General features: G+C 48.2%; 7 protein-coding genes across 7 annotated transcripts; 5 read left to right on the top strand and 2 right to left on the bottom strand.

Annotated features, from left to right (window-relative positions):
- Positions 1-259: 259 nt before the first annotated feature.
- On the bottom strand, positions 260-1,905 carry F5891DRAFT_1172505 (uncharacterized protein; the record flags this gene model as incomplete). Its single annotated transcript, XM_041365594.1, has 8 exons — positions 1,433-1,905; positions 1,331-1,371; positions 1,257-1,281; positions 1,017-1,232; positions 841-869; positions 739-778; positions 392-434; positions 260-345 (listed from the first exon to the last, which is right to left on the bottom strand). Exons 1-8 carry the CDS (start codon positions 1,667-1,669, stop codon positions 260-262), a joined length of 717 nt encoding a protein of 238 aa, XP_041227394.1. The 5' UTR covers positions 1,670-1,905.
- Positions 1,906-3,618: 1,713 nt separating this feature from the next.
- On the top strand, positions 3,619-6,212 carry F5891DRAFT_1277567 (uncharacterized protein; the record flags this gene model as incomplete). The annotated part of the gene is made up of 6 exons (XM_041370273.1): positions 3,619-3,797; positions 3,856-4,077; positions 4,128-4,645; positions 4,698-4,868; positions 4,921-5,562; positions 5,614-6,212. Exons 1-6 carry the CDS (start codon positions 3,649-3,651, stop codon positions 6,210-6,212), a joined length of 2,301 nt encoding a protein of 766 aa, XP_041227393.1. The 5' UTR covers positions 3,619-3,648.
- A 4,033-nt stretch (positions 6,213-10,245) lies between these two features.
- F5891DRAFT_1277565 (uncharacterized protein) lies at positions 10,246-13,017 on the top strand. Its single transcript, XM_041370272.1, has 6 exons — positions 10,246-10,423; positions 10,479-10,700; positions 10,751-11,268; positions 11,321-11,500; positions 11,553-12,194; positions 12,246-13,017. The coding sequence occupies exons 1-6, from the start codon at positions 10,275-10,277 to the stop codon at positions 12,806-12,808; spliced, it is 2,274 nt and encodes a 757-aa protein (XP_041227392.1). The 5' UTR covers positions 10,246-10,274; the 3' UTR covers positions 12,809-13,017.
- A 1,332-nt stretch (positions 13,018-14,349) lies between these two features.
- F5891DRAFT_1144338 (uncharacterized protein) lies at positions 14,350-15,274 on the top strand. Its single transcript, XM_041364975.1, has 3 exons — positions 14,350-14,411; positions 14,459-14,578; positions 14,674-15,274. Exons 2-3 carry the CDS (start codon positions 14,567-14,569, stop codon positions 15,103-15,105), a joined length of 444 nt encoding a protein of 147 aa, XP_041227391.1. The 5' UTR covers positions 14,350-14,411; positions 14,459-14,566; the 3' UTR covers positions 15,106-15,274.
- Positions 15,275-15,471: 197 nt separating this feature from the next.
- Positions 15,472-16,202, top strand: F5891DRAFT_1028062 (uncharacterized protein; the record flags this gene model as incomplete). Its single annotated transcript, XM_041361461.1, has 3 exons — positions 15,472-15,498; positions 15,524-15,794; positions 15,819-16,202. Coding segments are annotated over 3 exons (534 nt in total), but the record flags the coding sequence as incomplete, so codon positions are not given.
- A 1,360-nt stretch (positions 16,203-17,562) lies between these two features.
- F5891DRAFT_1144335 (uncharacterized protein) lies at positions 17,563-18,650 on the top strand (the record flags this gene model as incomplete). The annotated part of the gene is made up of 2 exons (XM_041364974.1): positions 17,563-18,025; positions 18,082-18,650. 2 exons carry the CDS (start codon positions 17,563-17,565, stop codon positions 18,648-18,650), a joined length of 1,032 nt encoding a protein of 343 aa, XP_041227389.1.
- A 530-nt stretch (positions 18,651-19,180) lies between these two features.
- F5891DRAFT_979296 (uncharacterized protein) lies at positions 19,181-20,152 on the bottom strand (the record flags this gene model as incomplete). The annotated part of the gene is made up of 6 exons (XM_041376868.1): positions 19,181-19,261; positions 19,408-19,476; positions 19,547-19,693; positions 19,753-19,860; positions 19,967-20,053; positions 20,105-20,152. The coding sequence occupies 6 exons, from the start codon at positions 20,150-20,152 to the stop codon at positions 19,181-19,183; spliced, it is 540 nt and encodes a 179-aa protein (XP_041227388.1).
- Between the last annotated feature and the right edge of the window lie 4,600 nt (positions 20,153-24,752).

Raw genomic sequence — 24,752 nt, 5'->3', positions numbered from 1 at the left:
GAACAACAAGTACGCCAATTGAAGTTATTTTGTCCTATACTAAAGTGACTCGACTGAACATCTCCACCTAAGGTCCTTCACTCTTATGACTTCTATCGCATTCAGACGTGACTGTCACTATATATGGCTAGCGGTTGCGTCCACCACAAGCCACTTTAATAAGCATCTGATAGGTGAGTCAGGTGAGTGTGGGGCCACGGGCACTACCGCAGACATGAGTCACCACCTCGTTTGTCTTCGAACTATCTACTGATGTAGCTCAAAAATCCAATTCCTCGCTCTCGACGATGGGCATGGCATCATGAATTTGGTCGAGTACGCCGTAGCGAGGGTCATTAAGTACGTCTATTCATGCAGTTTGTATTTGCGGAAACGTCCGCGGTAGGCTCACACGTGATTTTAAGGATCGTGAAAACTCCTCGCAATTTGCGTGACTAATTATGCGTTTCACGTATATGCAATAGCTCACGGGATACTGCGGTTCGGGTCACGTACTTATGCAGGAAGGAAGCTACCACCACGTGTGCGTATATATACATTTTATGTATGCTTGGAACGACGGGCGATGTTCATATCTAACGCGGTACTGCAACTTCGTTCCGCTACGTTGGACTTGTGCATTTTCATGAAGGAACCTTCCTCAGATACTTTGGCTCAATTTCTTCTTGACTACCAAGGCCAGCGATGCGTGGTTGTTCTAGACGTATGTTCTCAGCCTTTTCCACGACACTGGCTCACTTCAAGTGTAGATCCAAAGGCGTTTGCTCTTCTCCCATGCCTTGAGCAAGTCCATATACCGTTGTGAATACGATCACTCTTTGTTGGCACATTTATGTTTACCTTCTCTTCCGACCGCAATCCACATGTTTCTGTTGGCATCGTCGCATTCGGTACAATTATATGTGCATATACTTGCTCTTTTCCCGTTCAAACGAGTGAACTCCCAAGATGCACTTCTTTGCAACTTCACATTACACTTTGTGCGATTCCGATGGACGCATGGTACTGAGCCTTACTGACCAGAAGTGGGTCTTTTGTTCCGCGCATCTAAGAGCATCCACTTTCAGAAATTCCTCAAGTGGTCTGTTCTTGCTGCGCACGCCACCTTCATACTGAAGACAGACCCAGCTGAGGACCCAGATGAACGATTCAGCATCATACGCATACACATTCTCGACCTTGCCTGCCACGGCTTCTGGCGAGGGAAGGTTCACCGCTGGCGCCCGAGGCCGCTAGGACTGTCTCGTTAAAATGACGATAAGTCGTAGTCGTTGAGAACACCTATGAATTGACCATATAAGCGGTATCCTATGATATTGCTGAGACTGACGTTGCAGTGATATACACCCCTTTTCCAGAGGGCGCGATGGCCTGTCAGAATATGGGATGCATGTACGAAGAGCACGAGAAGGAAAGAACGCCTACACTTTACCATTTGCCACCACACGGCGAGGAACTCCCTCTTGGTGGGCAAAGTAATGGGGAGAAGCTTTTTGAACACCACGATGCACAGGGTACAGCTGCTCCGTTCAGCGTCCTTGAGTCCTAGTGTGCGCCTGATTTTTGCCGTGGATGTTCGCTTGTCGAACCAGATCATCTCCGGATCAGCAATGATGCCAGTGGTCCAGTACCTCTGATTGATCTTTATTTGTAATCTTGTAGACTTCATCGAGGATCTGAGGTTTTCTCTGGTGCCTCCTCTGGCCAATAGAGACTTTTATGTATATTTCCGTGCTGAGCGACCGCCGACAGTGTGCATATTCGCAGGACGGGCCCGGGAGGGAGGCTTTGGGAGCTTTGTGCTTTGATCGGAGAACTGCAAGGAAAATGAATTGCATAAGGAGATGGTGTTGCGGACTGCCCACAGGGATCAGTCAGAAGATGGAGTTGTGTGGTTGGTTGGGTTGCGCTTAGATGATATTGATTTGTATAAGCCGGGACCATTCTCAGGAATCGCACACCTATATCTCACTATCATGATGTATGAAACCGAAAAAAATGCGATGCCCAGTGTTCGGTGCGAAGCTGAAGCAGCGTACGTTGTAGATATATTCAGATACCTACTGAAAGTCGTGCGATGGGCAGAGCGAGAGGGGTTAAAGAAGAAACTTGATCATAATGCGAAGAATGATTCAACGACAGGGGACGAAGCACACCAAACAATTTTCAACCGACACGTTGTACCATGTCGGAAGCGAGATATGCAGCGAACATGCATGAATAAGGAGCACAACGGTGGCGAACAGCAAAATGATGGGGTAATCATGAAGGATAATGAAGGCACCCGCAGACACGTAGAGCACATCACCAACTTATAAAGAGATAAATATGGGTAGAGATCCGCCTAACAGTTCAGGAGACGCAAGATTTGACCGTTCTCCCGAGCTCTCCTTGGTCGAGGAGACGATGACTCGGATCCTATGGATGGACAAGCAACAACATCTGCCGAGTGGGTGGACCTTGCCTGCAGAAGATGGATCAGCGCCTCTTGAGTGGTGATCGACAAGTCGCGAGTCTCAGCGCACTACCGTTTGACGTGACATTCATCCCCTGAGCTCCGATGTGTAACCTTGAGGACTACAGGAAAGTGATTCTAAGGCTCGCTGATGGAGCAGCTGGGTCCTCTTCTCCCACTTTTACTCCATACAAGAAAGATCGCACAGCCCGGCTGTGGAATGCGGACAGTGACTTCTGATAAGACGTCCTGAATCAGATCCCTCGGTTATTCGTGTGTTCAAGCTTAAGAATGAACAGAAGTGTTCGGCGAAATGGAAGTTTGAAATCTGTAAATCAGAAACGGAGGCAAAGGCAAAGGCTGTCGATCAGTGAAATTCTTCTGCAAAATTTTCTTGTGCGACGCGCGGGACGCGTGAACGTCAAGATGGACCAATAAAATGTTCATTTACATCGCACCCAATAGATGCCAAAGGCAACAACCACAGCATCATTCTAGGATGAGTGATTTCGATGCTCCCTGTGTCCTCGTCTCACACTTCTGTTATAGAAAAGATCGCTCCAGTTGTTCGGATGCAGAGAGATATATAAGAACATCAGAAAGACCATCAGATTCCTTGATTACTCGGGTGTTCAGGGGGACTACTGAAAGTGACTTGTCGTCCGAAGGTTTGAAATTTGTAAATCAAAACGGAGGTAAAGGGCCGCCGTGAAGGTGACAGCTGTACAGCCTATGGTTCTTCAACGCGCCCACAAGCCCTGATGGAGTGCCAGCCCAGTGAGAATGATCACATGCGCCTCTGTACGCGGTAAAACTTTATACCATAACAAACCTTCTTTATTTGGATTGCAACCGGTACGTGTTGGATACATGCCAAAGAAAACAAGAGAGATCAAGTAGGAATCTAGGGATACATGATGATTTGGATTTGAACTCAACCTGCGGACTCATGTTGAAGGTGATTACATAATTGTCGTTGTCATGAACTCGGTCAATTTATCGTTTACTAAACCGGCCGTGAGTCTGGCTCTGCCATCAATTTCGTTCAACTACTTATCGATTATCAATTGTGGACCTTGACTTGAAATATCTAACAATGGTGTTTTGCTAGTTTAAAAGCTAGCTCAGGTTTGCGTATTCTGATTCTCAACCCACTTTCTTTTCTATCTGAGCCTCCTTAGGACCTCATCATCATGGCCGACAGTGCTGACGCCACCGTCCGTGACAAGACACCTCCCCGTAACTCTACCTTGTCTGCCGATTTGGAGACTGGGCTCAAGTCCACACCACTCGCAGTCGGTTCCGCTGCTGTCAGCGAACATATCAGTACTGTTGGCGTTGAGTGCGTCAATTCTTCCTTTTGTTCTCGCCACGATCACCCATATCAGTGAATTTCGCAGAGTCAATGATGTCCGCCCATGGATCGCGAGGGACGTCCAAAACTTTGAGAAGTGTAAGGCAGATACGATGCTGCAAGAACTCCTTGCAAGATGCACAGGTCGCTCTCAAAACCTTTCTGTCAATGAGAAATCGAAGCTACTCGAAACTGCTCTCAATGCTGTTCTGCCTATCTGCAATGCGGGGGCTGTAGCGCAGGAGATAAAGGGACACCTGACTAATTTGTATGTCAGTATCTCGAGCAGTGCGAAAGAAAACTGACGCCATTGTCAAGTTGTGATACCAACCTCGAACCATTGACATATGCTCCTTTCGTCAAAGCCGCCAACTGTGCGCTCCGTGAACTAAGCAAGGTGAATGTAGATGGGATACCTGCGTTCAAGGTCGACGAGAAGACCAACATTCTACTTCATGTCAATGATCCAATGCCCATATACCAGGACCACCAGGACAAACAGTCCGAACGCAAGCCTGACGTTGTCGTGGTCTCTCATCAAACTGCCCTGGGTACGAAAGCACACGAAACGCAAGAAACCCAGGTTCTTACCGAGACGGCGTGCAAATCGCCCAAAGACAACTTTCAATGGACCGATGTTCGATCGACATTGGAGTTCAAACGCACCCGGAAGTCTCTGACCCATCCACCGTCCGTTTATAAGACAGATTATGTCGTTCCTTCTCCTTCTGCGCAGTACATGGAATATAGGAAGGACGCGAACAGCCCTGCTAAGCCAACAGGTTCAACGCCTGCTACTGGGTCTGCTCAGACCCCCCACGAAGCATCGAATGAGTGTAAGCTGTAGTTTGTCTGTTTTGTGCTTCCTTACTGACATGTGCGAGGTAGTAAGACCCTCGTCGCAATTGAGCAGAGGAGTCAAGCGCAAGCGAGATGAAGATCGGACTAAAGAGAAGGAGCCGAGAAAACCCCATCCTGTTGTCCAGAACGGCCTCTACGTTGCAGAGATGTTCGCGGCTCACATCGCGCGGCAACACGTCATCTCCTTCATAGTGAACAGTAAGTTGATGGGATGCTGTTAACCTGGCGCCAAACTGACAACTCCTTCCAGACGATTATATTTACATCTGGTTCTGTGATCGCGAAACCACGATTCAAGGCGCTGCCATCAACTTCGTTCAGGACCTTCCACGCTGGTTGGTCTTGCTTCTGATCATGCAGCGGATGGGATACGAGCAGTGGGGCCTCAACCGCGTGTTTGAGCCTGAGCCCGGATTTTCGGGCAAGGTAATGATTGAGGATGCCCGAATCGACCTAGAGTTGGATGTAAAGTCTAAGGAGCGCGTCACTCATTTTGGTATACGCGGACGTGCAACTACTGTGTTTCCAGTAAAGAGCGAGGCACTTTCAGGTCTGCAGCGGGACGCCTGTTTTCTGAACGAATCCCCTGAACTGGTGGCCAAGCTCTATTGGCCAGAAGAGACGCGTCAGAGCGAGCCAGACATCCTCAAGGAGGTCTACAAGATTGCACAGACAGATCCGGATGTGCGAGGCCACGTCCCAGAGCTGGTCTGGTTCCACAAGTTTGAAGAAACATCCACGTCCAAAATCCGAGTCGCACTAGGACTGAAGGACGCTGAACGGGCCGAACAGGGCAGCCGCGTCCTGTACATCATCGTATTCAGAAAGCTTATCCCAATTACGACGCTTTCTGGCGAGGAGTTCATTGCCGCGTGGTGGCAAGTTGTGAAGTGTAAGTTTTTTCCCTTCTTCTGCTCTTCATCATTCATCCACCACTCGCCAGGTCATCGCGCCCTCTGGAAGGGAGGCGTGCTTCATCGGGACGTCAGCCCTAGCAATCTCATGGTGTACCGTTTACGCGGTCAATTCATAGGCGTTCTCAACGACTACGACTTATCGTCGTTTAACCGTGATGGTCCCAGGGGCCTCGAGCGTACAGGAACGGTACCATTCATGGCGGCAGACCTTCTCACGCCAGACGGCGTCGCAGGCAAGGTCGAGCATGTGTATGCGCATGATGCTGAATCGTTGATCTGGGTCCTCACCTGGGTCTGTCTTCGGTACGAAGGTGGAAACCTCCTCAGCAAGAACAGACCATTGGAAGAATGGCTGAAAGTGGATGCTTCTCTATGCCAAGCAAGAAAGGCCCAGTTTTGGTCAGGGGGGATCAGAGATGTGCGTCCATCCGGATCGCACGAAGTGTCATGGAACCTTGTAAGGAAGTGCTTTCGGGGAATCTACTCGCTTTATCCTCCAGAAGAGTACCGCAAACTGGACGACCAAGAGGCTTTTGAGTTGTTACTTGGGGGACCTATGCTGGAGCATATCAATCATAGGCGTACTAGTCGAGGTAGCGTGCCTCCCTTAGAAATCACTTTGTAGAATAAACAGTCGGTCTTGGGTACCACTATAACTTTGTAATGTATAGAATGGTGTAATACGGCAATCATGAAGGCTCAGAGCGCACATTCGAGAACACGTAGTTCCTCATACACACTTATGCAAGGACTGGCTGTCTCATCATTTGTCCAATCAATTGTGTTTACAGCAGCAAGTATTGACATGGGCATTGAACATGAGTATGGCGTATATCTCCAACGTGAGTGGATTGCCCAATCATACCGCGAAGAAATAGAAGAAGAGTACTACGTGTCGAATGAAAGGATTACCATATGGCATAAATGCAATTCATAGTATGTGGTAGGAGGGAAGGACTAGGGGCGTGTGAGTGTTGTACATAGAACATTTCGTCTGATTTTAAGCTATGACCTGTCATGCGGTAAATGTAATGTCGAGTAACCGTACAAAATATCTTTGCATTTCAAAACGCAAGAGTGACTGCTCACGGAGAGGGCTGTATCTCCACGGGCAAGACGTAGTATGCTTCAGTCTTTCTAGAAAGCTGAGAAAAAAATAGTCAAGGATCGCAGAATGTGACATTACCGACGACTTACCAGCGAACCACACACGTAAGCTGGGTCTTATAGCTTCATCACATGCGTCCATCATGGATTCAAACGCCGTGTATGCTTCTCCGAATCTACCCACCCGAATTAGTGCGTAGCATAGTTGCTTGCGGGCGGTGAGCCACAATGACTCAAGGTCCCACCCGAAGAGCTGCCAAAATCCCAGAAAAAAATGCAATTGAGCACGAAAAAACATTGATGGCTGTATGACACCGACGTACCACGGTAAAATCCCCATACATACGATGAATTGACGATTTAGAAAAGAGGGCGCTAGCACTGACAGCGGAAGTGAAATGGTTGACAGCTTGGCCCTTGTGACACCAGCTACTCAAAGCAATGGTGCCTAGTTGGACGTGTAAATACGTCTGATTCGGGACGCGTGGAACCATCAGTGTCAGCACGCAAAATTGTACTCCATACTCACTTCAACGACACGGCAAGCAAGAAGATCGGTATCGGGAAAATCAGTGACTAGTTCTTGGACGCGCAGCATTGCCTCATCATGTTTATTTGCATTAAATAGTGCGATAGCCTGTGACTAGCGCGGAGTGTGCAATAAAAGAGAAACATGCCTTGATCAAGAAAAGTAAATGGGTTGTCGAATTGCCATCAGTCGATGTAAATGCAAGGTCAAAAACTTTCGTGGCGTCCCGGAACTGTCTTTTCCTACATAGGGCAATGCCCTTCGCAACATAGCCTGTTAACGATGGATCTATGCGTAGTGACTATGCCAGGATCGATGTTAGTCCACGTGAAGTGCATGTCGTATGACTTACTTTATTTGCATCTTGAAGTGCATCGTCCCAGTTGAGTTTGCGTGCCATAACGATTGAGCGAGTAGCATAGGACGTGTAGTCTCTAGGGTTGTCCGTGATCTCTTGCGTGACTATCTCTTCAGCCGTAGACAATCCCCCCATAAGAATGCCATCGCAGGCGCTCGTGGTAATGGTGAGAATCTAAGGTATGCTCGAATTTAGTTATCAAAATTAATGGTGAAAACATGCCTTTAAATCGACGTTTCGAGCCTTGAAATAAAAAAAAAGGCAAGACGAGATGATAAACCAGGACGGCCCGGGCGGGATAACAATGGGAAAATACCTTTGATTTGGGAGCATCCTTGGACAAAGCGTCATTGGGTACTGCCCACTCTGATATCTTCTCATCGTCACCTCCGCTGAGTATATGTTCGCCGTCCACGGAGAAAGTGACACAACACACCCGGTCAGAGTGCTGGAATATGGAGATAGTGTGTCCATCTGAAAGGCGCCAGAGACGGACTTGCTTGTCATCAGATGCAGATGCGACCAGCGTTCCAGCAGGATGAATCGCAATTACATTAACATCATTAGTGTGTCCCACCCAGGCATCACCGACCTGCTCCCAGGTGGATGCATCCCACTCTCGTATGGTAGGATCCTCATAATTGCCTGATGAAAGAAGACCTGTGCCATCGGGTGTCCAGGTGAGCGAACAGTTGTATGAGCCGTGACTACTGAAGTTTGCGACACGGTGCCTGGTCCCCGGATGATAAATTTCTATGATGCTGGCTGTCGCAATAGCAAGGCGTTCGCCAGAAGGCGAGTAGCGAACGCAGAAGACACGATCGTAACACGTGATCAATCTTCCTTGTAACTGCCAGGATTTCATATCCCACAACTTTTGCTTTTTGGTCCATTGAAACGGTGGCTAGCACTGCACCACAGGGAGAAAAGTCCATGGATATCATCCCGAACTGGCTTTTGATAGCTTTGATGAGAAATTCTCCAGTTGCTCCGTGCCAGGCGATGACTTCTCCCTTCTCATCACCATTTGCTATCAATTGCCCGTCTCGCGACACCGCTAATGCCCACACCTCACTCTTATGCCCTGCCATCATCTTTAGCAATGTGCCTGACCTCAAGTCCCACATACGAAGCCAGGAGTCCGACGAGGCAGTGACCATACGCTGTCTATCAGGGAGCACTGCGACTGCGAGCACCGCTTGATAGTGATCTTCAAATGCCCGAATGGGTGTGGTGCTGGGATTGAACCAATGCATTTTGGTGAAGGATTATGGCAGAGTACGGTCAAGATTGACTTGGTAGAGAGATTGCAGCGGTCTCGATCTAAGTCCTGGAGGTGCGTCCACCGAGCGTCTTTATACTGCTTCACAGCATCAGCCCCATCAGAACTCTCAATACATATAAAGCTGTGATGATAAGCGCCTTCGTGTTGCCGCTGATGAATTGACGAACTCTCCTGAATACCATGCATCAACAACAAAGCTATCGAACAGACTCAGTCCTTAGCTTCAACCGTCGAGACACCAAATTAATACGAACGTTCAAGCCCTTGCCAGCTCAAATGCACAATAGCAGTCTTTCAATCTCCACTAGTGGCACGTCCCGAGGCAGGACGCCTTCTTCCCACATGTTATAGTCATATTTATAATTCTTGAACAACAAGTACGCCAATTGAAGTTATTTTGTCCTATACTAAAGTGACTCGACTGAACATCTCCATCTAGGTCCTTCACTCTTACGACTTCTATCGCATTCAGACGTGACTGTCATTATATATGGCTAGCGGTTGCGTCCACCACAAGCCACTTTAATAAGCATCTGATAGGTGAGTCAGGTGAGTGTGGGGCCACGGGCACTACCGCAGACATGAGTCCCCACCTCGTTTGTCTTCGAACTATCTACCGATGTAGTTCAAAAGTCCAATTCCTCGCTGTCGACGATGGGCATGGCATCATGGAAATGTGTTGATTTGGTCGAGTACGCCGTAGCGAGAGTCATTAAGTACGTCTATTCGATGCTCCCTGGGTCCTCGTCTCACACTTCCGTTGTAGAAAAGATCGCGCAGTCTAGTTATTCGGATGCAGAGAGAGATACCTGAAAAGAACATTGAGAAAGACCGATTCCTTGATTACTCGGGTGTTCAGGGGGACTATTGGAAAGGACTTGTCGTCCGAAGGTCTGAAATTTGTAAATCAAAACGGAGGTAAAGGGCCGCCGTGAAGGTGACAGCTGTACAGCCTATGGTTCTTCAACGCTGCGCCCACAAGCCACCAGCCCAGTGAGAATGATCGCACGTGCCTCTGTACGCGGTAAAACTTTATAGCATAACAAACCTTCTTTATTTGGATTGCAACCGGTACGTGTTGGATACATGCCAAAGAAAACAAGAGATCAAGGTAGGAATCTAGGGATACATGATGATCTAGATTTGAACTCAACCGGCGGACTCATGTCGAAGGTGATTATATAATCATCGTTGTCACGAACTCGGTCAATTTATCGTTTACTGAACCGTGAGTCTGGCTCAGAACTGCCATCAACTTCGTTCAACTACTTATCGATTATCAATTGTGGACCTTGACTTGAAATATCTAACAATGGTGTTTTGCTAGTTTAAAAGCTCGCTCAGGTTTGCGTATCCAGATTTTCAACCCACTTTCTTTTCTATCTGAGCCTCCTTAGGCCTCATCATCATGGCCGACAATGCTGACGCCACCGTACGTGACAAGACACCTCCCCGTAACTCTGCCTTGTCTGCCGATTCGGAGACTGGGCTCAAGTCCACCCCACTCGCAGTCGGTTCCGCTATTGTCAGCGAACACATCAGTACTGTTGGCCTTAAGTGCGTCAGCTCTCATTTTGTTCTCGCCACCATCACTCATCAGTGAACTTCGCAGAGTCAAAAATGTCAGCCCATGGATCGCGAGGGACGTCCAAAACTTTGAGAAGTGTGAGGCAGATGCGATGCTGCAAGAACTCCTTGCAAGATGCACAGGTCGCTCTCAAAACCTTTCTGTCAACGAGAAATCGAAGCTACTCGAAACTGCCCTCAATGCTGTTCTGCCTATCTGCAATGCGGGGGCTGTAGCGCAGGAGATAAAGGGACACCTGACTAATTTGTATGTCAGTATCTCGAGCAGTGCGAAAGAAAACTGACGCCATTGTCAAGTTGTGATACCAACCTCGAACCATTGACATATGCTCCTTTTGTCAAAGCCGCCAACTGTGCGCTCCGTGAACTAAGCAAGGTGAATGTACAAGGAATACCTGCGTTCAAGGTCGACGAGAAGACCAACGTTCTACTCCATGTCAGTGATACAATGCCCATATACCAGGACCACCAGGACAAACAGTCCGAACGCAAGCCTGACGTTGTTGTGGTCTCTCATCAAACTGCCCTGGGTACGAAAGCACACGAAACGCAAGAAACCCAGGTTCTTACCGAGACGGCGTGCAAATCGCCCAAAGACAACTTTCAATGGACCGATGTTCGATCGACATTGGAGTTAAAACGCCCCCGGAAGTTTTTGACCCATCCGCCGTCCGTTTATAAGACCGATTACATCGTTCCTTCTCCTTCTGCGCAGTACATGGAATGTAGGAAGGACACGAGCGGCCCTGCTAAGCCAACAGGTTCAACGCCTGCTACTGGGTCTGCTCAGACCCCCCACGAAGCATCGAATGAGTGTAAGCTGTATTTTGTCCGTTTTGTGCTTTCTGACTGACATGTGTGAGGTAGTAAGACCCTCGTCGCAATTGAGCAGAGGAGTCAAGCGCAAGCGAGGCGGCAACAATGAAGATCGGACTGAAGAGGACGACCCGGCAAAACCCCCTCCTATCGTCCAGAACGGCCTCTACGTTGCAGAGATGTTCGCGGCTCACATCGCGCGGCAACACGTCATCTCCTTTATAGTGAACAGTAAGTTGATGGGATGCTGTTAACCTGGCGCCAAACTGACAACTCCTTCCAGACGATTATATTTACATCTGGTTCTGTGATCGCGAAACCACGATTCAAGGCGCTGCCATCAACTTCGTTCAGGACCTTCCACGCTGGTTGGTCTTACTTCTGATCATGCAGCGGATGGGATACGAGCAGTGGGGCCTCAACCGCGTGTTTGAGCCTGAGCCCGGATTTTCGGGCAAGGTGATGGTTGAGGATGCCCAGATTGACCTTGAGTTGGATGTGAAGTCTAAGGAGCGCGTGACTCATTTCGGTATACGCGGACGTGCAACTACTGTGTTTCCGGTAAAGAGCGAGGCACTATCAGATCGGCAGCGGGACGCCTGTTTTCTGAACGAATCCCCTGAACTGGTGGCCAAGCTCTATTGGCCAGAAGAGACGCGTCAGAGCGAGCCAGACATCCTCAAGGAGGTCTACAAGATTGCACAGACAGATCTGGATGTGCGAGGCCACGTCCCAGAGCTGGTCTGGTTCCACAAGTTTGAAGAAACATCCACGTCCAAAATCCGAGTCGCATTAGGACTGAAGGACGCTGAACGGGCCGAACAGGGCAGCCGCGTCCTGTACATCATCGTATTCAGAAAGCTTATCCCAATTACGACGCTTTCTGGCGAGGAGTTCATTGCCGCATGGTGGCAAGTTGTGAAGTGTAAGTTTTTTCCCTTCTCCTGCTCTTCATCATTCATCCACGACTCGATAGGCCATCGCGCCCTCTGGAAGAGAGGCGTTCTTCATCGGGACGTCAGCCCTAGCAATCTCATGGTGTACCGCTTACGCGGTCAATTCATAGGCGTTCTCAACGACTACGACTTATCGTCGTTTAAACGTGATGGTCCCAGGGGCCTCGAGCGCACGGGAACGCTACCATTCATGGCGGCAGACCTTCTCACGCCAGACGCCATGGCAGGCAAGGTCGAGCATGTGTATGCGCATGATGCTGAATCGTTGATCTGGGTCCTCACCTGGGTCTGTCTTCGGTATGAAGGTGGAAACCTCCTCAGCAAGAACAGACCATTGGAAGAATGGCTGAAAGTGGATGCTTCTCTATGCCAAGCAAGAAAGGCCCAGTTTTGGTCAATAGAGATCAGAAACGTGTGTCCATCCACATCGCACGCAGAGTCCTGGGATCTTGTAAAGAACTGCCTTTGGGCGGTCCAGTCACTTTATACTCCATTCGAGTACCGCAAACTGACCGATGAATTGGCTTTTCAGTTGTTGCTTGAGGGGCCTATGCTAGAGCATGACAGTCATAAGCGTACTTAGAGTTGAGGCAGCGTGCCTCCCTTACAAATTGCTTTGTAGAATAAACAGTCGGTCTTGGGTACCACTATGACTTTGTAATGTATAGAATGGTGTAATACGACAATCATGGAGGCTCAGATCCAGAGCGCACATTCGAGAACACGTAGTTCCTCATACACACTTATGCAAGGACTGGCTGTCTCATCTTTTGTCCAATTAATTGTGTTTACACTAATAGCAAGTAAGTATTGACGTGGACATTGAACATGAGTATGGCGTATATCTCCAACCTGAGTGGATTGCCCAATCATACCGCGAAGAAATGGAAGAAGAGTACTGTGTCGAACGAAAGGATTACCATATGGCATAAATGCAATTCATAGTATGTGGTAGGAGGGAAGGACTAGAGGCGTGTGAGTGTTGTACATAGAACATTTGGTTTGATTTCAAGCTATGGCCTGTCATGCGGTAAATGTAATGTCGAGTAACCGTGCAAAATATCTTTGCATTCCAAAACGCAAGAGTGACTGCTCGCGGAGAGGGTTGTATCTCCACGGGCAAGACGTAGTATGGTTCAATCTTTCTAGAAAGCTGAGAAAAAGTAGTTAAGGATCGCAGCATGTAATGGCATATTACCGACGACTTACCGGCGAACCACACACGTAAGCTGGGTCTTATAGCTTCATCACATGCGTCCATCATGGATTCAAACGCCGTGTATGCTTCTCCGAATCTACCCACCCGAATTAGTGCGTAGCATAGTTGCTTGCGGGCGGTGAGCCACAATGACTCAAGGTCCCACCCGAAGAGCTGCCAAAATCCCAGAAAAAAATGCAATTGAGCACGAAAAAACATTGATGGCTGTATGACACCGACGTACCACGGTAAAATCCCCATACATACGATGAATTGACGATTTAGAAAAGAGGGCGCTAGCACTGACAGCGGAAGTGAAATGGTTGACAGCTTGGCCCTTGTGACACCAGCTACTCAAAGCAATGGTGCCTAGTTGGACGTGTAAATACGTCTCATAGTAGGTGGTAGGTGCCTCGTTTAGGCTGCGTCAAGCACTACTCACACCACGACAAGTTCTCCCAAATATCTTCGCAGTCTCTGTACTAATATCAACATCCACACTCTATGCCGCGTCGAGACCTACTACAGTGCCGCGTCAACCATAGCACATACCGCGTCAGTGCCGCGTCACATGCGCGTCAGTGCCGCGTCAAACAAGTTGTGCCGCGTCAGTTGCCGCGTCAAACCTCCTCCATGCCGCGTCAGTGCCGCGTCAAACCTCGTCACCCGCGTCACGCCGCGTCACTGCCGCGTCACTGCCGCGTCAAACTTCATTCATGCCGCGTCACAAGTAGCACATGCCGCGTCAAACCTCACCACCTCAACTGTCACACTGTCCGTATAACTTAGGTACATTTTACTTTACATCTGTCATAATAATTGATATTCTAACAGTGTTCCTTTTCATCCTGACAGAATTAAACGTCGTACACTGTAATTGTCCATAGGCAGTAATAAATTTATTTTACTAAGCATTCTTTCGTTGTCTCCTCTGGGCTCGAGAAACAACCGTTATTATCGCGCTTTTGTAAATCGTATCATGGCCTTTGTGAGTTCTTTAAAATACGGAGTAAACTTGTTATAACCATCTTTTAGCAATGAATCAAACATATATTCAACTTTTTCTACCCCAACGAGACAGAGAATCAAATTATCCAGATCGGCCGGGTCCGCTGCTGAGTTTTGGGGACCTCATACCCTGCTATGACCGTTCAGGTGCGTCATCCGACATATTCTCCTTGTGAACTCAGATTTGACAAATAGAACTGCCTTTGGTGCATGCTTTCACTCTCGTGGTTGCTCACCGAAAGGCCAGTGATTTTGAAAAACGCATCGAAGCTCGAAACGAAGAATGGAACGATAGCATGCTGTTGAAGATGGCTTGGGCTGATCTCATGATAAGCTATCCTACCAATAGCTTCGTGGCTGATGTCGACCTCGAGTGTCTGACCGCACTAGAAGGAAGGATGTTCGAGGATTCCGAAGAAGCAGGACCTGCAGGCAACCAGCAGTGGGGTTTGGATGCTGGCCAACATCACAGGCGATGGAAATTGTATCTCGGAATTCCTGATGAATGGGTTTCTGCAAGAGATTATAGCGAGAGTGAACTTGAAGTGAGGAAGACATTACCTGCTCCGTTCGATAGATATCTAACTTATGTGATTGACAGCGCGGCCCCTTATTCAGTGATAACTCTGATGCTACATCTTTGGAGTCTGCAGACGAGCTATCCGAAGCTGTAGTTCCTTGTCTGCCGGCCGAAGAATGTCCGCCCGTTAAACGTCGATGTGCTCCACAGGCTCGAAGGGTCCAGAGAGGGAGGAAAAGAAAATAGTCATTGGCTTATGTATACCTAGTTGTACATGGCTCTGAGGCAAATAAAATAACAAAAGAGTGGTCGTGAACTCATCCAACTTGATCTGGAAGTTGAATATAGAATATAGGAATGGCGCGTCAGTGGTCGCGTCAAGGATCGTTAGTGCCGCGTCAAGGCTCGTCAGTGCCGCGTCAGTGCCGCGTCACGACCGCGGCAGGCGCGGCAGGACCGCGTCAAAATAGCTACGCCCAGTTGTGTGGTTGTGCTTAGATGAGATTGATTTGTATAAGGCCGGCGCGAAGCTGAAGCAGGGTACATTGTAGATATGTTCAGATATTTGCGAGCTACTGAAAGTCGTGCGATGGGCAGAGCGAGAGGGGTTAAAGAAGAAGCTTGGTCATAATGCGAAGAATGATTCAACGACGGGGGACGAAGCACACCAAAAAATTTTCAACCGACACGTTGTACCATGTCGGAAGCGAGATATGCAGCGAACATGTATGAATATGGAGCACAACGGTGGCGAACACAAAAATGGTGGGGCAATCATGAAGGATAATGAAGGCACCCGCAAACACGTAGAGTACATCACCACTTATAAAGAGATGATTATGGGTAGAGATCCGCCTAACACTTCAGGAGATATAAGATTTGACCGTTCTCCCGAGCTCTCCTTGGTCGAGGAGACGATGACTCGGATCCTATGGGTGGACAAGCAAGAACGTCTTTCGAGTGGGCCTCGCCTGCAGAAGTGGATCAGCGCCTCCGAGTCTTGTGTGGTGATTGACAAGTCACAAGTCTCAGCGCGCTACCGTTTGACACGACATTCGTCCCCTGAGCTCCGATGTGTAACCTTGAGGACTACAGGGAAGTGATTCTAAGGCTCATTGAAGGAGCAGCCGGGTCCTCTTCTCTCAATTTTACTCCATACAAGAAAGATCGCACAGCCCGGCTGTGGAATGCAGACAGTGACTTCTGATAAGACATCATGAGTCAGGTTCCTTGGTTATTCGTGTGTTCAAGGAATGATCAGAAGTGTTCTACGAAGTGGAAGTGTGATATTTGTAAAATCAGAAATGGCTGCCGATCAGTGAAATTCTTCTACAAAATTTTCTTGTGCGACGCACGGAATGTCAAGACGGAGTAATGAAAATGTTTATTGAAGGAAATCGTACCCGATAGGTGCCAAAGGCAATAACCACAGCATAATTCGAGGATGAGAGATTTCGATGCTCCCGATGCTCCCTGGGTCTTCGTCTCATACTCTGTTATAGAAAAGATCGCGCAGTGACTCCATTTGTTCGGATGCAGAGAGAGATATCTGAAAAGAACATTGAGAAAGACCATCAGATTCCTTGATTACTCGGGTGATCAGGGGGACCAATGAAAGTGACTTGATATCCGAAGGTTGAAATTTGTAAATCAAAATGGAGGTAAAGGGCCGCCGTGAAGGTGACAGCTGTACATCCTATGGTTCTTCAGCGCGCCCACAAGCCACTCCTTTGCGGAGTGCCAGCCTGAGAATCCCATGCGAGCCTTTCGCCTCTGTGCAAGGTAAAACTTTATACCTATAGAAAACCTTGTTTATTGAGATTGCAACCGGTACGTGTTGGATACATGCCAAAGAAAACAAGATGGGTCAAGTAAGAAATTTAGGGATACATGATTTGGATTGTAAGAAGATTGAACTCAACTGGCGGACTCGAAGGTGATTACATAATTGTCATCGTTTACTGAATTCCTGTGAGTCTGGCTCACTGCCATCAACTTCATTCAATTACTTATCGATTATCAATTGTGGACCTTGACTTGAAAAATCTAACAATGGTGTTTTGCTAGTTTAAAAGCTAGCACAGGTTTGTGTGTTCTGATTCTCAACTCACTTTCGTTTCTATCTCAGCATCCTTAGCCTGCATCATGGCCGACAATGTTGACCCCACCGTACACAAGACGCCTTCCCGTAACTCTACCTTGTCTGCCGATTCGGAGGCTGGGCTCAAGTCCACCCCACTGTCAGTCGGGTCCGCTGTTGTCAGCAAACATATCAGTACTGTTGGCGTTGAGTGCGTCAATTCTTCCTCTTGTTCTTGCCACGATCACCCATATCAGTGAATTTTGCAGAGTCAGTAATGTCCGCCCATGGATCGCGAGGGATGTCCAAAACTCTGAGAAGTGTGAGGCAGATACGATGCTGCAAGAACTCCTCGCAAGATGCACAGGTTCTTCTCAATACCTTTCTGTCAGCGAGAAATTAAAGCTACTCGACGTCGTTCGGGACCTCCCACGTTGGTCTGTCTTACTTCTCATCATGCAGCGGATGGGATACGAACAGTGGGGCCTTGATCGCGTGTTTGAGCATGAGCCTGGATTTTCGGGCAAGGTGATGGTCGAGGATGCCCAAATCGACCTAGAGTTGGATGTAAAGTCTAAGGAGCGCGTGATTCATTTCGGTATACGCGGACGTGCAACTACTGTGTTTTCAGTGAAGAGCGAGGCACTTTCAGGTCTGCAGCGGGATCCCCGTTTTCCCAACAAATCTTCTGAACTGGTGGCCAAGCTCTATTGGCCAGAAGAGACGCGTCAGAGCGAGCCAGACATCCTCAAGGAGGTCTACAAGACTGCACAGACAGATCCGGATGTGCGAGGCCACATCCCAGAGCTGGTCTGGTTCCACAAGTTTGAAGAAACATCCACGTCCAAAATCCGAGTCGCACTAGGACTGAAGGACGCTGAACGGGCCAAACAGGGCAGCCGCGTCCTGTACGTCATGGTATTCAGAAAGCTTATCCCAATCACAGCACTTTCTAGCGAGGAGTTCCTTGCCGCGTGGTGGCAAGTTGTGAAGTGTAAGCTTTTTTTTCCCCCGTCTCCTGCTCTTCATCATTCATCCACTACTCGATAGGCCATTGCGCCCTCTGGAAAGAAGGCGTGCTTCATCGGGATGTCAGCCCTAGCAATCTAATGGGGTACCACTTGCGCGGTCAATTTATAGCTGTTCTCAATGACTACGACTTATCGTCGTTTAACCGTGATGGTCCCAGGGGCCTCGAACGCACCGGAACGGTACCATTCATGGCGATAGACCTTCTCTCGCCAGGCGCCATGGCAGGCAAGGTCGAGCATCTGTATGCGCACGATGCTGAATCGTTGATCTGGGTCCTCACCTGGGTCTGTCTTCGGTATAAAGATGGCGAACTCCTCAGTAAGAACAGACCACTAGAAGAATGGTTGAAATTGGATGCTATTCGATGCAGGAAGGAAAAGAATGATTTTAGATCATCGGAGCTTTCTACCATGTGTCCTTCCGGATCGCACGCAGTGTCCTGGGAAGTTGTAGAGAAGTGCTTTGAGGGGATCCACTCGATTTACCTTTCAAAAGGGTACCGCAAACTCACTGATGAATCGGCTTTTCAGTTGTTACTTGAGGGGCCTATGCTAGAGCATGAGAGTCGTAGGCGTACTTATAGTTGAGGTAGCGTGCCTCTCTTACAGATCGCTTTGTAGAATCAACAGTCGTAGGCGAGAAGCGGTCTTGGGTACCACTTATGATTTTGTAATGAATAGAATGGTGCAATACGACGATCATGGAGGCTAAGCATGCACATTCAAGAACACGTAGTTCCTCGTACCCACTATCACTTACGCAAGGACAGGCTTTCGGACATCTTTTGTCCAATCAATTGTGTTTATAGCAGCAAGTCAGTATTGACAACATGACACAGGGTTTCAGTTGCTCAATTCCGACTGTAATTTTGCAATGGCGTTTATCTCCATTCCGAGTGGATTGCCCAATCATACCGCGAAGGAATGGAAGAGTACTACGTGTCGAACGAAAGGATTATCATATGGCATAAATGCAATTCATAGTAGGTGGTAGGTGGTAGGAGGGAAGGACTAGAGGCGTGTGAGTGTTGTACATAGAACATTTAGTCTGATTTCAAGCCATGACCTGTCATACGATAAACGTAATGTCGAGTAACCGTACAAGATATCTTTGCATTTCAAAACGCAAGAGTGACTGCTCGCGGAGAGGGCTGTATCTCCACGGGCAAGACGTAGTATGCTTCAGTCTTTTTAGAAAGCTGAGAAAAAAGTAGTTAAAAATCGCAGCATGTAACACTACCGACGACTTACCGGCGAACCACACACGTAAGCTGGGTCTTATAGCTTCATCACATGCGTCCATCATGGATTCGAACGCTGTGTATGCTTCTCCGAATCTACCCACCCGAATTAGTGCGTAGCATAGTTGCTTGCGGGCGGTGAGCCACAATGACTCAAGGTCCCACCCGAAGAGCTGCCAAAATCCCAGAAAAAAATGCAATTGAGCACGAAAAAACATTGATGGCTGTATGACACCGACGTACCACGGTAAAATCCCCATACATACGATGAATTGACGATTTAGAAAAGAGGGCGCTAGCACTGACAGCGGAAGTGAAATGGTTGACAGCTTGGCCCTTGTGACACCAGCTACTCAAAGCAATGGTGCCTAGTTGGACGTGTAAATACGTCTGATTCGGGACGCGTGGAACCATCAGTGTCAGCACGCAAAATTGTACTCCATACTCACTTCAACGACACGGCAAGCAAGAAGATCGGTATCGGGAAAATCAGTGACTAGTTCTTGGACGCGCAGCATTGCCTCATCATGTTTATTTGCATTAAATAGTGCGATAGCCTGTGACTAGCGCGGAGTGTGCAATAAAAGAGAAACATGCCTTGATCAAGAAAAGTAAATGGGTTGTCGAATTGCCATCAGTCGATGTAAATGCAAGGTCAAAAACTTTCGTGGCGTCCCGGAACTGCCTTTTCCTACATAGGGCAATGCCCTTCGCAACATAGCCTGTTAACGATGGATCTATGCGTAGTGACTATGCCAGGATCGATGTTAGTCCACGTGAAGTGCATGTCGTATGACTTACTTTATTTGCATCTTGAAGTGCATCGTCCCAGTTGAGTTTGCGTGCCATAACGATTGAGCGAGTAGCATAGGACGTGTAGGCGCATCAGAGAACCTGTGAGAAGAAGATATCGTCATATATCGTTATATATCGTAATATATAGGAAAGGTTTTCGTCACATTGTAATATAAAGTGATATAAAGCAATATATGACCATGTAAAAGCACCATAATCAGCATAATCCCCAGCAAGAACTCACTGGTTTACTGATGTCACTAGTCTCTAGGGTTGTCCGTGATCTCTTGCGTGACTATCTCTTCAGCCGTAGACAATCCCCCCATAAGAATGGCATCGCAGGCGCTCGTGGTGATGTTGAGAATCTAAGGTATGCTCGAATTTAGTTATCAAAATTAATGGTGAAAACATGCCTTTAAATCGACGCTTCGAGCCTTGAAATAAAAAAGAAGGCAAGACGAGATGATAAACCAGGACGGCCCGGGCGGGATAACAATGGGAAAATACCTTTGATTTGGGAGCATCCTTGGACAAAGCGTCATTGGGTACTGCCCACTCTAGTGCTGCCGTGGTCCGGTTCGGTCCGGTTCAGAGGGTCCTGGACGAGAACCGAGAACTGGACCATGGACCGGTTCTGCAAAATCTTCGAACCCCGAACCGGACCACAGAGAACCGTTCTCTGTGGTCCAGTTCAGTTTTTTCTGGTCCGAACTCGAACCGAACCCGAAAATTTTCAGTGGCAAGCACAAAAAAAATACATTGGAATACTAGTTTACACATTGAGTAGCTACTCCAATGACATGACTACATACCCATCTCTGCCTCTGTAGCTGCTGAAGATGCTGACGTGCTGGGAGGAACGTGAAAGTAGGAAGTGAGGACGGTGCAGTTCTTGGCGATGAAGGCTGCACGCTGGATGCTTAGACAGAGGATGGCATCATTTCAGAACAGGGAGAAAACACATGCGCATCCTGAGTGAGAGACAGAGGGGTGAGAGACAGCGGGGTGAGAGACAGCGGGCAAGAGATGGAGGGCAAGAGATAGTGGGCCAGGGTTTATCCGCAGGTAGTACATATAAATATTAAGTTAGAAATATGAAAAAAAAAGATTGTAAAACAGGACTCACTAAGACACTGCAAACGGCAGGCAATGACTCGGCGTCCTGGTGTCGTCCATAAGTGTTTGTGCCACGTCAGCACTTGCTGGCGTGTGTTGGGCGTTTGCGCATGGTGCTGGTGGCGTTGGATGCAGTGTGGTGGTCATCAGCATGGCTGGAGCTCGAACAAGGATCGACACTCACGAACTGCAAATGGTGGGCAACAATTTGGATTGGTGGGAGAGTTAGCACAAGAGAACAGGCACAAGAGGACAGGTACGAGAGAGCAAGCATGAGAAAACGGGCGCAAGATAGTGAGCACAAGCGAAAGAGTTAGAGCGCGCATCAAATTAATCTCTGCAGTGTATTTGAATAATAGAACAAAATTGGAGGGACGACGAGTGACTCACATTTTCATCTTGAGCAAGAGGTATGTCAACATTGCACATGGAATGTCCTCCAGAAAACAACTTGAGGTTGAAATCGAGGTAAGCATAGATGTGCACGAGCACACAGAAATGAACGCTGAGTGCTAGCAAAGATGCTTGTCAGTGATATACATAGTACAAACATACATAAATCAACATAGGCGCAGGTGGCATGGCGTGTGATGGGTTGTGCGGTCGTTTGTTCTGGTGCCGATGCTTCCATGAGTATGATGCGCACCTTGACAACACATGATTCTGTTCTGCCAGTAGTAGTTGGTTGAAAATTGAGTTAGCAGCACATTGTGACAGCAAGTCATGTGAGAGTTTGATTGATTAGTACTTACCTTCAAAAAGGCTAAAGGTAGCCTGATTAACCAGTAGTGCGAATCCCAAAGACAACAATTTGATGTGGAGACCGAAGTTGTCACAGTCAAAGTCAAAGTCAAAGTCGATAACGGTTCGGAATGGTTCAGCCTTGCCGAACCAGAATGGGACCAGTTGGGGAAGACCTAGAACCGAGAACCATTCTCCGGTCCGGTTCTGGCTGGTGTGAGAACCATGGACTGAACCGCAGAGAACCGGACCAAAAGTCTGGTTCGAACCATGGTTCTGGACCGTACCGCGGCAGCACTAGCCCACTCTGATATCTTCTCATCATCACCTCCGCTGAGTATATGTTCGCCGTCCATGGAGAAAGTGACACAACACACCCAGTCAGAGTGCTGGAATATGGAGATAGTGTGTCCATCTGAAAGGCGCCAGAGACGGACTTGCTTGTCATCAGATGCAGAAGCGGCCAGCGTTCCAGCAGGATGAATCACAATTACATTAACTGTGGTGATACTAGACAGGTACGATCTCAGTATTCGGTTCACGAATCTCTTTATTGACAAGTGTTTTTACCTAGACAGGTACACTACGTTATACGTTAGTGTTCGTACTCAAACATTATACTAGAACACTCACATCTCAGTATTCAGTTCACGAATCTGAGATGCTTCAACGACGACTGGCTGCTTTTATATGGTGAGTGCGCCAGCAGGTCTTTTTGATGAAAACATATACTAAACAAATGAAAAGATTGCCGACGTTGACACATCGTCTGGGATCTCCATTTGGTGGCGCTCGCACCTCGAGCTGCCTTACTCTTCAGCTGTAGTCCCATTTCCTCCTTTGGTTCCTCCTCTCTCGGCCTTTCCGTCCTCGGGTTCATCGGCTCTCAACACTCCCCCTCGAGCACTATCCAAACACATCATCCCTCTCAATCTCTGGAGTCTGGGTCGCAGCAGGGCCTTGGTGAACGCATCGGCCACATTGTCCTCGGTGGGGCAATAGAACAGTTTGAAGATGCCGCTCTTGACGTGTCCACGGATGAAATGGTATCATAAGTCAATATGTTTTGTTCTCGACTGGAACTTCCCGTTGGATGCTAATGCTATGGCAGCCTGATTGTTGCAGTGTATGGGGATTGGGAGGTTCAGGGCTTCGTAGAGTTCGGCAATGAGGAGCTCGCACACCACGCTGGTAAGTGCTATATATTCAGCCTCTGCCGTTGATAAGGCTATTAACGGCTGCTTCCTCGCACTCCAGGCTATGGGTGTGCCATTGAACATGACGACGTATCCCAACATCGAATGTCGGTGGGGCTGGGATGCCCAATCTGCGTCGACAAAGGCTTCCAGGCCAGTGTCTGTGACTCCCAAGGTAAGTTCCATGTCATCTGTTGCCTTCAAATAACGTAGGGCCCGCTTTGCAGCTTCCCAATGGGCTCTACCGGGGTTCCTCATGAACTGGGACAGCGTCGCGACCACAAACGCAATATCCAGCCGTGTACATCAGCAAGCCAATGGCCCTTTGATACAGTACGTCCCGCATATCTTGGATTTCGGCGTGGGTCGCGGGTCCTTGCTCCACTGACAGGGTTGTTATGGACTCCATTGGAGTCTGCACATTATTGGCGTCGCCCAAACGAAAACATTCAATGATGGTCGCGATGTATGCCCTTTGAGATAGCGTAATGGTACGTGCCCTCCTATCCCTCGTCACCTTCAGTCCTAACAGCCATTTTAGCTCTCCCAGATCACTTATCTCGAAGTGTCGCTGTAGCTGGGACTTGAAGCGCTGGATGTGGGCGACGTCATTCGCCGTTACGGCCATGTCGTCCACGGACACCGTGATGAGCATGTGCTTGTTGGAGGTACATTTATAGTACACCGCCTGATCTACCTTGGACCTGCTGAATCCCAGCGCTAGGAACATGCCCAATAGCTCTTCGGCCCACTCGAATCCTGCCTGTTTCAGGCCAGGCAAACTCCTCCTCAGCCTCAACATCTTTCCACGCTGGTCCTCCTTCAAGTAGCTGGGCAGGGCGCGCATGTACAGTGGCTCAAAAAAGTGTCCCAATGTTTGTAGGTTTTCATGTAATTGTGTTATTGCGAGCCAGGGTGTGAGAATCTGACTAAGTCAAAGGGAGGTCCCAAAAAGCTCCGCTTCCCGGCTACAATTATGTTCCCTATAGCGTGAGAATCCATTGACGCCGTGCGAAGATATGGCTATTTTAATTAGGTGACTCATTGGGACACTTTTTTGAGTTTGAATCAATTATACATAATCTCTATAATTCTAGTACTTAGTGTTTCCTCCCTTAGCTTTAATGACTGCTGCTACCCTCCTAGGCATACTTTCTATCAATTTCTGACACTCCTCCTTAGCAATCTTTCCCCACTCTACTACAACTCTCTCCCATAACTGAAATAGTCCATTAGGTGGGTCTTGATAGGCAGCAAGCATTCTCTTGAGTAATTCCCAAAGATGTTCAATGGGATTGAGGTCTGGAGACTGTGCTGGCCATGATAGGACAGTAATATCATGGTCCTCAAACCATTTGGTGGCCAACTTTGAGGTATGCTTGGGGTCATTATCTTGTTGGAAGATAATGTCTTCTTCATCAATACCTGATTCTTGCATGCTTTTGAGCAGACACTCCTCCAGAATGGAGACATACTGCTCTGCATTCATCCTCCCCTCCACCTCACATAGAATTCCCACCCCATGCCACCCCATGCAGCCCCACACCATCATATATCCTCCTCCAAACTTAAGAGTACCTTTCACTTCTTTTTCTCCAAGT

This window comes from Suillus fuscotomentosus (genome assembly GCF_016647785.1).
Source record: "Suillus fuscotomentosus strain FC203 chromosome Unknown F5891scaffold_20, whole genome shotgun sequence".
NCBI classification, from domain to species: Eukaryota; Fungi; Basidiomycota; class Agaricomycetes; order Boletales; family Suillaceae; genus Suillus; species Suillus fuscotomentosus.
Note: the sequence above shows the minus strand (reverse complement) of the source record. Positions and strands in the feature narration are given on the sequence as shown.

Excerpts from the sequence above, each read along its gene's own strand:
- F5891DRAFT_1277565 (XM_041370272.1), top strand. The coding sequence starts at position 10,275 with ATGGCCGACAATGCTGACGCCACCGTACGTGACAAGACACCTCCCCGT. Across the intron at positions 10,424-10,478 it reads ATCAGTACTGTTGGCCTTAA|AGTCAAAAATGTCAGCCCAT; the intron begins GTGCGTCAGCTC and ends TGAACTTCGCAG. Across the intron at positions 12,195-12,245 it reads ATGGTGGCAAGTTGTGAAGT|GCCATCGCGCCCTCTGGAAG; the intron begins GTAAGTTTTTTC and ends ACGACTCGATAG.